Source organism: Crassostrea angulata, chromosome 10, assembly GCF_025612915.1.
Source record: "Crassostrea angulata isolate pt1a10 chromosome 10, ASM2561291v2, whole genome shotgun sequence".
Lineage (NCBI taxonomy): Eukaryota > Metazoa > Mollusca > Bivalvia > Ostreida > Ostreidae > Magallana > Magallana angulata.
Genome location: NC_069120.1, coordinates 52218044 through 52228850, shown reverse-complemented (window position 1 = coordinate 52228850; position 10807 = coordinate 52218044). Strand labels below are relative to the sequence as shown.

The window sequence follows — 10807 nt, the reverse complement described above, 5'->3', positions numbered from 1 at the left end:
TTTAAAGATTTTTTTCACAAAACCTATCAAATGTAGACATAATTACTGCATTTTTAAAACATTACAGGCACGTAGCATCGTTTTTGAAAGTTGGGGGGGGGGGGGGAGGGGGCAGACTCATCCAGAAAATCTTGACAAGCAATCTGTGAAGTGGGGGGGGGGGGGGGGGAGAGGAAGTATACATTTACTTCAGTTACTTCAATTTCACTGTTTATTTCCTTATTTACAATTCAATTTTTTACATGGTCCCATAAAAGCGGGAGGGGGGGGGGGGGGCAACTCAATGTTAGTACAATTTTTTTTGTATGCAAATTTAAGAAAAGTATACGCAAAAAGTGGGGGGCCCTGCCCCACCCCCCACCCCCCCCCCCCCCCCCCCCCCCCCCGATGCTACGTGCCTGATCATTAACAGATGAAACTACCATACAGTCTTAAGGTTGTCCAAAGTTAATTCTACATTTAACGTAACTTAGGTTCAGGAGACATTGGGTTTTGAAAAAAACCCAAACAAAACTCAATTTGAATTTGATATTTACCAGTTCGATTTTACATACATGTAAATACTGTAATCTGTGGAAATTCTTAGAGTTTAGAGCACATTAAGGACTCTAAATCAGATACTCCATGGGAGTGTTAGGAAAGATCACCATTAAAGAGGTAACAGGTATATAGGTTGAATACTCACTGTACTTTTGTAATTGTAAATGAAAAAAAAATTGTTTGAAAATTTTGTTTTGTTTTAATTTAATTGCCCTCCCTCGTAGGTTTGGTATTATGAAGTGACGTAAAACGTAGAATATCGAACAGCCCAAGCTGTACGATTATAAATCGGCAGTTTTATATTCTTCAAAAACTATGAAGATTTTTGCACAAAACATCAAATATAGGACTAATTCATGCATATTCAACCTTCTTCAGTTTGGGGTATATCGAATCAATATTAAAAGTATCATTTTGTCGGAAAGTTTTGTGCAACTTTAGCTACTGGATTGAAATACATGTTCCAGAAAGTGACCCCGCGATATACTATTAAAGCGGGGATGTCATAAGAACTGCTTTCGAAGTCGCTACTTCTTCTCAGTGATCGGAAATATCATTTATTTTTATTTTATCAAATGAAAAAAAAAATGCCGATAGTTATTATAAACCTATAAAACACTTCTAAAACAATCCTAAAATTCATCTGGTTTCATCGTTTATGCGCTGATAATACACAAGTAAAAATGTCGAGTTCCCGTTTTGCACACATTTTTTCTGAAATACCCCATTATCAAAGGAACACACCAAAGCACCAGACATTAGGTCACCTTGTATATATAGGCTAATAGGCTTTTTATGTTGTTTGTTCGATACCACCAAAATATACGGCGACATTTTTTATCCTTTGTCAAAATATCGAAAATTGAATATAGTTTGAAATTGTGCTTTTGCAAACTTGTACTAAAAAATATCAAAAGATTTAATTGGAAAAAATAAATTTTAAATTACATTTTACGACGACACCATGCAGATGGGCATTTGCACTACCTCACCCCCCCACCCCCCCCCCCCCCCCCCCCAATCTTCTTTTTATAGATTTAGTCGTTCTTATAATCTAGATGCGGCGGATTTAACAGGTCATATAAGTCCTCGTTCTTTTCAATAGCTCAACAGAAACGACAGATTCGTATTGCATCGGAGTTTATAAAAGTGTTAATTAATAAGGGGGGGGGGGGGATAACGAAGTATATCTGTACAATAAAGAAGATGCGCCTAAAGGAGGTGTCCATCTAGTCTTTATAACGCATGGAGGATTCCAACCAGTGTCCGATATCGATACTTTAGTCTAGTATGTTGTGGTAGCAACGAACAATGATTACCGGTAGTTGTTAGACTCTTTATGCAGGCACCTATTATGGGGGGGGGGGGGGGGAGGCTTTCCCCTCCCCCAACATTTTGTCGCAGCAGACTTTTTTTTAAGGTAATTTTTGATGGTGTGCAGACTGCAGAGCTGGGTCAGGGTAGCGACTAACACAGGCGGGTGTATCCGGCATTGTGACATAATAACCCGAGTCCTGTGCTAGCCCGAGGAGACCTCGCGTAACTCGCTGACGTCACGTGTATCAGAATTCAGCAGTGTAACTGCACCTTTAGACAGGTAAGGACCTTTTTTTTTTCAATTGTTTAAAATATAGTTTGATAAATAGTTCGATGTATTTATTAACACAAAACTAACTCTACTTTATTTATGATTTATAATTTTGTTGGTATTAATTGACCACAGACGCTTGTTTCTGTAGAAAAGTTCACCCTATAGTATGAAAATAGTAATAGGCTTTTCACAAGCTTAGGAGCGAAACTTTATATATGTATTTAAATTAGTTTATGGACCTTAGGAATATTTAAACATAAAGCATTTTGATAGACACGAAAAATAGTTAAAAAGTCTTATAGATTTTTACACTGATGTAACATTTTTATTTGATTAATAATTGTTGCCATCTTTTAATAAATTAGTAAATAAAAAAATATAGTAAAACCCACTAATGGAGAAAATGTCATTAGTTTTGAGCAATTGTTTTTTCTCCCCTAATGTGTCGATAGTACAATATTTGATGATTATCTGTATAAAAATGCAGCACTTCCCCGTAGCGCATAATCACTTCCTTGTGTTGCGCAACCTTGCAACCGCGGTAGTAATCAACAATCCTATAGATTGATACTATCGATAGTAAATCATTAATAGGTATTACGATAATTTGAATTCAAATTGGTTAAAATTAAGAATGGTTGCTCTCAGTACTTGAAAACAATACGTTTGATTTCCACATTTAGTAGCCAAGTTACTGCTTATAGTAGCCAAGATGCAGTCCATTTATTCTCCTCGGACCCGATGTAGATCTTGTGGATACCTGAGTTTCTGTTCTTTGTTTCAGATGACGATGTCGGGCTCAATGAGCTTCCTGAAGACTGGCTCTCTTATATTCAACCTGCTCGTCTTTGTATGTTTGATTCTGTATCTAACTAAACCATGTATTATGTGAATTTGTCAATTGATAGTGTCATGTTCTAATATTTACATCCCTGGGCCATTAACAACAAAAACAAAACCAAAATTAATAATTTCGGAACATAACCCTTTAGTTACTTTCAAAACGCCTATTTGAATTGCTGACCCTCAGAAATATTATATGCATATACCAATTTGATTTAATTCTTAACAAAAAATTCAACAAAATTCCCGCCTTCTTATTTCAGTTGGCAGGTGCGGCGTGTACGGCCCTAGGTGTCTACATCCTGGTCTCTGACTATGGACCGAGAGAGTTGTCTGGTGTCCTAGGAAACGAACTCTACCACATTGCGGCGTATGTGGCGATTGCGGGAGGCGCCGCTATCGCCATCATATCGCTGTGTGGGTGTGTGGGCGCCACCAAAGAAAGCAAGATTATTCTAGCCCTTGTAAGTATCAAGTAGGGGTGTATTCGTTTGGTCGATTGGAGAGCTGCAAGAGTAATCCTAATTTGCTCGTTTGCAGTATGGAGACCTCCGGAAGATCTCCAATGTCTACTTTCCAAATAGTGAAGAAGTCAAGGACATTCAATAATACAATACATAGGCGTCGGAACCGGGGGGGGGGGGGGGGGGGGGCTTTTGCAAAGTTAAACCTAACCATTAGGCACATAGCATCATAAAGGGTTCAGCCTTCAACAATTATCTTTCCTGCGAGAAAAAGTGGGGGGGGGCCCACTTTTTCTCGCAGGAAAGATAATTGTTCCTAAATGTACGTTGAAATATTGAGATGTTGGAGTCCTAGGTAATCTACCCCCCCCCCCCCTTTTGCTTGTCAAGATTTCTGAGGATTAGTCTAGCACCCCCACGTTCAATTTGCTTCCGACGCCACTGCAATATTTCTTACTCTATTGTGCAACATATCAATGCAATACAAAGTAATTCGATTTATCTCATCCCACTGATCCGGTGAATTTGTGCAGTCAACACTGGGTTTATGATAATGGGGTCAAGGTCACGTATGTAATGCCAAGGTCGTTGCTTACTGTTTCAGTACTCCGTCCTGATGACCATTGTGTTCATTGTACTACTGACCACGGCGGTTCTCATCTTCCTGTTTCTTGGACAGGTAAGTCACTTCTACAGGGATTCTTATTTAACTCCAAAATTTAAATTACACCTACATGATTAACATAAATAGTACATGTCTCATGTTGTTTTTATTGGTGGAACTACAAACATTTCCGATATGACAATTTTTCCTGCTAAATTTAAAAAAAAGAAGAAGAGTACGACACACGTTGCTTCGTGTAGTTGTACTGCGGTGTGTATGACTCTTGTTACTGATGGTAGTAATAATTGACTTAGCGCCGCTGTGTGGCTCAGGTAGAACTATCGCGGCATAAAACATGATCATTTATTGATGTGATAAAAGACATGAGGCGGCCGGGGATTTACACGTTAGTTGTGCAACCGGCTACCAGCTGGGTGTCATCCCTAGTGACGCAACGACGGGCAGTGTAGCCATAAATGTTAAATCCATTCTTTGAAAAGGGCAGATACTGTTCTCCCGGGTATGTTGTGATTTTGCAGTAGTCACTAGCTGTATGTAGTCTGTATGTACTCGTACAATCTTAGGCCGATGTACTCTATAGCCCTGTCAGTATGGCTGAATTTCTCAAATAGGGGGTATTTAAATTCAACATCGCTAACAACTCAGTGTTTTGGACAAAGAGACAATGTATTATGCCAGCAGATAGTGTTTCTCTCGACCTCTGACATTTTATTAACGATAAAAATTTGTAATATAATATCAAAACAGGCAAAAAGGTCTCTTTGTAAGATTTGTGAAAAATTGTAAATGCTTAATCAGGCGTTTTTATTACTTTGTTTTGTATTTCATATAAAAAATGATTATTAGTCAAGTTTATACTTTAATAGAATGTTAATCTGTGAATATAAATTTACAGTTTAACATCCTTTAGACAAGTTGTAAAATGCACATCTGTTTCCTTGGTGACTGTGTGGTCTCTTGCAGCCATAGCCGTTATCATCACACGTCACAGTTTACTCTGAGCCTGAAGTGTTTGGGAGAAATGTTTTAAGATACAGATGGCAAAGTTATTTTTCCTTTTGTGTCAGTAACATTTTTGGCACTGTCTCTCACTGATCTTAAAACTATTACGTATTTACACGATATCAATAGTCATTTTTAACTTTTGATTCAAAATAATTAAAATTTTAAAGACACCCCTAGTAAACTCCTTGTTTAGTTGTTTATCATGCAGTGGTTCATTTGAGTCTATTGTGTCGCAGACTTGTGTGGTTTTAGTGTATTTTCATTTTTGAATGATGAGTTATACGCCACAAGACCCCATATTGAGTGGTTTGTTGTTCAAATACTGGTGGTATGTTGTTAAATTTCTGTGCATTTTGACACCTTCCACCGTTCATTGTATGGCAAATTGCCGACATTTTGACACCCTCCACCGTTCATTGTATGACAAATTGCCGACATTTTGACATCCTCCACCGTTTACGATATGGCAAAGTGCCGACATTTTGACATCCTCCACCATTTGCTGTATGGCCAAGTGTCGACATTTTGACTCCTTCCACCGTTTACTGTATGGCCAAGTGCCGACATTTTGACACCCTCTACCGTTTATTGTATGACCAACTGCCGACATTTTGACTCCTTCCACCGTTTACTGTATGGCCAAGTGCCGACATTTTGACACCCTCCACCGTTTATTGTGTGACCAACTGCCGACATTTTGACTCCTTCCATCGTTTACTGTATGGCCAAGTGCCGACATTTTGACTCCTTCCACCGTTTGACTGTTGGGTCTGTTGTAGACGTCACATCAGACGAGAGAGTCCATGAAGACAGTGTTAGTGGAGAAGTACGGCGTGGACCAGGAGAACCCAGAAAACCGTGTCGTCACCGAAATGTGGGACTTTCTACAAACTCAGGTACGTGACGTCAGAACCTCGGTTTTTATCCATATACAACCTGATTCAATCATTTGGTCTGTTTACTTCCCCTTGTGTTGTGTTCTACCTATGAAAACCAAATTATCCGATTTCAGAGAATATAACAAAAAATAACCCCCCCCAACCCCCGACATACTCTGTATACAGCTTTTAAGTGAATATTTTACTCATCAAAATGCGTCTCCAAATACGACTGTTATTTTATATTAATCAAACCCACGGAAAAATTGTTAAACACCCTCAGTTCAAAACAGGTAGGAAAGAGTTCTTGGCCGAGGCATTAGACAACTTGTAGAAAGCGCCGTTTTAACGTAACCACTCATCAGATTAATTCTCTCTTTTAGAAAATCTGAAACTATGTTTTTTAATTGCTTTGATGTAATTCATCACGGCAAATAAATATCTCCATTATTCCATCATGTATTAATTCAAAGAAAAAAGAGAACATCTCAATGACAGTTGGTATGATTGAGGAACATCTCAATGACAGATTGAGGGCTGTTAGAAACCAGCACAATCCTCCTAACACGCAATTTATTCAGATTTACTTTCCCGAAAGTAGGTCGGAAAATACGGGAAAATATCTTTATCTAAAAGGAAAGAAGCATTAACAAACTGTTGGTGTAATTCTCCGTTGCGAATCATAACGTTATATTTTAACATTCGGAAGAAGCTTAAAATTTCCAGGACATCTAATTTCACCATGGACCCGATCCCAACAACCTCTTTCTCAGCTGCTTGGTTTATATGCATGCTATGGGATTATTAGAATCCCATCGCACCACTGATCATAGCCATCGAAATTTATAATTATCTTGTCAAAAAGCATGCTATATCTGTCGAAACTCGAATAATCCATCAAAAAGTCCTCTGTAACGGCGCAATTTGTGCGAAAATCTCAGAACCATACTTCTTTTAAACACACCCTACTTCGTATTTCATAACATTTTACCAATATAATTCCTCTCCAGCAATAAAAACTGTAAAATGAATCTTTTTTATTGTTTTGTGTCAGCTAAAGAAAAATATCTAATTGGAGTTGCCACCTCCTGTGGGCCAAGCTAGGTGTATAGAATACTACAGAACCCGTGCAGTATATAGTTATAGCTACACACCGGTAGTGAAGGTTTTATCGGAATATTTACACACTTTCAATGATTGGTTTCTATTCTGAAACAAATTTAGGGCCATGATTGGGCTGTGACGGTATTATATACGTCAATTTCACACAACAGGGGCAAGAATTAAGCATCAGCATTTCAGAGCATATATTAGTATTTCGTTTGAACCCCATATATAACTTGAATGACTGCTACTAAAAATTATACTTGAATCACGAATAAAGAGTTTAACAAAACAGCTGTTGACTGGGATTTTGGCGACGTAAGGTTTGTTTGACTGTTTGCTCTCGGCTTTGGGCATCATCCAACAAATCAAACGTCGCCCTCATACCCAGTCAATAACTGTATAATAATATATAGTGGACATATTTATTGTAGACTAACTTTTATTCGCGTGCGATAAATTTTCGTCGGGTTCACGAGAGCCTCGTCGTCGCGATTATTAGTCGCTGCGAATACGGTTATCTGCGGTATATCGCGAAAACAGTCTTCTGGAATAAAAGTTGGTTTACAGTGCATCCTTCGAACAGGATCAAGTTAATCGGTCACTACAATTTTTGCCTGACATTAAGCTGTCCGAGTCCCCAAGCAGGCTTTTTCTCTATGAGAACGGATAAGCGGAGCATAGCTTCACTACTCCAAGAAAATACATGTACACTGTAGAACCAACAGGCAAATTTCGATGCTTTTTAAATCCGGTTATTGAAATGGTAAAATATTGCGGGCGGGCGGCTGCCAAAAAAGTAACCCTTTTTGAACGGATTAGTCTTCTTACAGATTTCAGGATAGGAAACTTTTTTTTTGTTTTTGTTTTGCAGATCACTTGTACATATATTAGAGAGTAGCACAATACTTGGATTTTGATTTTTGATAATTTTTGCAAAATACAAGCTGTTGAACTTAGTTTTCTTTTTTCTTTTGCAAAATATTGCATATAGAGTACCCAAACTCTCTGAATATCACCAAAAAAAACCTTAAGTCTAAGTCTAAATATTTGAGTATTGAAATATTGAAAAAACTCAAATCTCTGCGTTTCACAAAAAAAAACTTTCTCTGGATAGGTAGTGTTTATCAATTTTGAGTCAACAAATGGATTATTGATGCAAACAAAAGAAAAACCGGTTTCCTTCCTTTTTCAATTGTTATAATCATTTATTAATGTCTTCAACTCATAAATTCTAAGTACATGTAATGATGTAGTCTAATCCATTCCGAAATACGGCAATATGTTTTTGATATTGTCGAGTTCCAGACAATTATAACATTTCCCCATTTCCACTCTTGGTCTCTTATAACATCTGAATATCTCCCTCTACAGTTGAAGTGCTGTGGAGTGTCGGGCGATGCCAATTCCACAGACTCGTGGGCAATCTACAAAACAAAATCAGAATGGTACAGAATACGAGAATCCGGTAAGAATACCAATAAGAAGTCAGCGATTTCAGAATCCAATTCCAGTCAATAAAAGGATTGTTTAGTTCTCTGAAACTGATGATGTTTAACATGAAATATAATATGATACCGGTATATTTAAAAAAAAAATACAATATCAAAAGAAGTCTCGGAGCGAAACGGTTTGAATGACATCTTTATATGGCTCTATGTTGCTTCATGCAGGTATACATAAAATAAATCAAACATTTAATGCTAGTTTTTAAATTTCCTGTTTTTTCTATAGGTGACCTGTTAGTCCCCAAGAGCTGCTGTAATCCTAATGGTGACGTCACAATGTGTTCCCGGGCCTCGTCCTTTGACGGACCACCAAACGCCGACCCTCCGTATAGCGCCCCCTACCGGAAGAACCCCCACATGTACCACACGGTATCAGCTTTTGACCAAGTCTATCACAAATCTAGCTGTCGTTTCCCCAAAGCAATATTTTTTTTCTGCAGACTTAATGGTTTAAAAAAAATTAAAACAACAGATTGAACTGTAGTCTTGATTACAAGAAGCCAGGCAGACCCCCCCCCCCCCCCAAAAAAAACCACCTCAATAACTCAAATCGTCTTGTGACAAGACATCGTTAATGATTTTGATCTTTTTGCTATATCTGCAGGGTTGTTATGACGAAATTGTACACTACATCCAAGGACACGCCCTCATGATTGGAGGAATCGCGATCGCTGCCATTGTTGTCATGGTAACTATATCCTTTATCATTCTGTAACGACTTGAGACCGGCGTCCGTAATTGTCGGGTCCGTCTTCGTACAGACTTCACCTTGATTATACCTGTGTTTATTACTTCTCTTTTACAGCTTTTCGGTGTCATATTTGGAGTGTGTTTATGCCGGTCCATCCGGAGCCGAGGATACAGATATTGACCTTGTTGAATAATAGATTTTATATGAGTTTACTTTTTGTAATAAAAAGTTTGTTTTAATAAAGGCTTTATGGGGTTTTGTCTAGATATGCAGATGTCACAGGTGCTACGTTTTGGAAAGGGTCGCTCGTGAAGTTAATCTTGATGATTCAGCCATTATAAAGAGAAACACTGGTGTTTTCTCTCGGATTTTTCTTTCTCAAGCTCGAGTGAGAGGAAATTCGTGTAGAATATACGTAATCGAGTTCAGGAGAAGCCCGGGTAATTGAGATTAATTTATAGTTCAAAGTCTTGAAATTGATAGAACTTGCGAATGGGGCATACACGTAAAAGAATTTTTTGTAAGTGCCATTCGTGTGTTCGAAACGTTTATGTGACGATCCATGCATACTAGCGCACTGTCATAAATGGCGTGTACTTATTAATGGCAAGGTTTTAGTCCTATTGGTCGCATTCTGAAGATGAAATCCTATGGTCCAAGGGGGATTTCATGGAGAAAATTACTAACTTTCGAACATGGCATTGTCATTAGCAAAGCTATTTCATTTGTAAGACAATGGTCCAAGATATTTCTTGGTAGATTATACGAGTATGTAAATATAGCTTTTTTCTGACAGAGACATTAATTGTCGTCTGCTCGGGGCACGTGCGTTCAGTGCCGTATCTGGGCAAGAAGCGCGCCTTCCTCTTGCCTCATCCGACATTGAACAAATGAGGTTTCACACCCATGGAATAATCAGTAAATAAATTCGATAAGAAAAGTTTATCCGACAAGAAGAAAGCGCTGTTATTTATCCAGTTGTACAGAAGAAAATGTTAAAATCAATTAGATCCCCGTCTTAATGGCCACATGCCTCACCTTTCGGGTTATTCTATAAACAGACGCACATGGTCTTGTATATGAACGCAGCCCGTGTTTATTTTAGCTAATTCTTGATCAACGGCTGTGATTTATCAATATCCATAACTCATTATGAATTCTTTTTCTTGTGTTAAACAATTATCTCGGAATTGCTGGAGTTTCCCGCTCAATAGACCCCTAGAGGCCCCCGCAAGAGGGACTGCACCAGCTCATCTCGTTATCTTGTCGGGTCATTACAGATGGTGGTAAAAACAAGTTGAACTGCCCTTATAAACGTCCTTCAACGTTGTCTATGTAATAAAAGAGATACTATGTAATACCTACTTTGAAGAACTAACTTGTATGGGTTTTCAGATATACGTGGATTATTAAGTCATAAAGGTACAAGGGCGCCCTCAAAAGTGCATGGCTTATTTGGTCAATGGTCAAGTGCTCTATTTATAGTAACTATGTGAAATAATCAATATTTGCCCTGTTCTTTGTTGATTAGAGGTGGCCTTTGTAGTTGTGTGTGGCT

At 38.2% G+C, this 10807-nt stretch overlaps 1 protein-coding gene and 1 long non-coding RNA gene across 4 annotated transcripts in view; one reads left to right on the top strand and one right to left on the bottom strand.

Moving 5' to 3' along the window:
- The first annotated feature begins 1999 nt into the window (after window positions 1-1999).
- LOC128167916 (CD151 antigen-like) lies at window positions 2000-10760 on the top strand. Its single transcript, XM_052833909.1, has 9 exons — window positions 2000-2137; window positions 2916-2981; window positions 3238-3438; window positions 4043-4117; window positions 5848-5964; window positions 8425-8518; window positions 8785-8927; window positions 9163-9246; window positions 9364-10760. Exons 2-9 carry the CDS (start codon window positions 2916-2918, stop codon window positions 9427-9429), a joined length of 846 nt encoding a protein of 281 aa, XP_052689869.1. The 5' UTR covers window positions 2000-2137; the 3' UTR covers window positions 9430-10760.
- The window catches only part of LOC128167917 (uncharacterized), a 39607-nt gene continuing 34837 nt past the window's right edge, over window positions 6038-10807 (bottom strand). Inside the window, exons 3-4 of one of the 3 annotated variants that reach the window (XR_008241274.1) lie at window positions 8293-8477; window positions 6038-6052 (exon numbers count right to left, since the gene is read on the bottom strand). This is a non-coding gene — a long non-coding RNA (uncharacterized LOC128167917). Of the gene's footprint in view, window positions 6053-6898; window positions 8478-10807 lie in introns of those variants that run through there. The other 2 variants (XR_008241272.1, XR_008241273.1) reach the window with 2 other exon arrangements.

Coding starts and splice junctions, on each gene's coding strand:
- LOC128167916 (XM_052833909.1), top strand. CDS start 2,916: ATGACGATGTCGGGCTCAATGAGCTTCCTGAAGACTGGCTCTCTTATA. Junction 4,118..5,847: donor TCTTCCTGTTTCTTGGACAG/GTAAGTCACTTC, acceptor GGTCTGTTGTAG/ACGTCACATCAGACGAGAGA. Junction 9,247..9,363: donor TCGCTGCCATTGTTGTCATG/GTAACTATATCC, acceptor TCTCTTTTACAG/CTTTTCGGTGTCATATTTGG.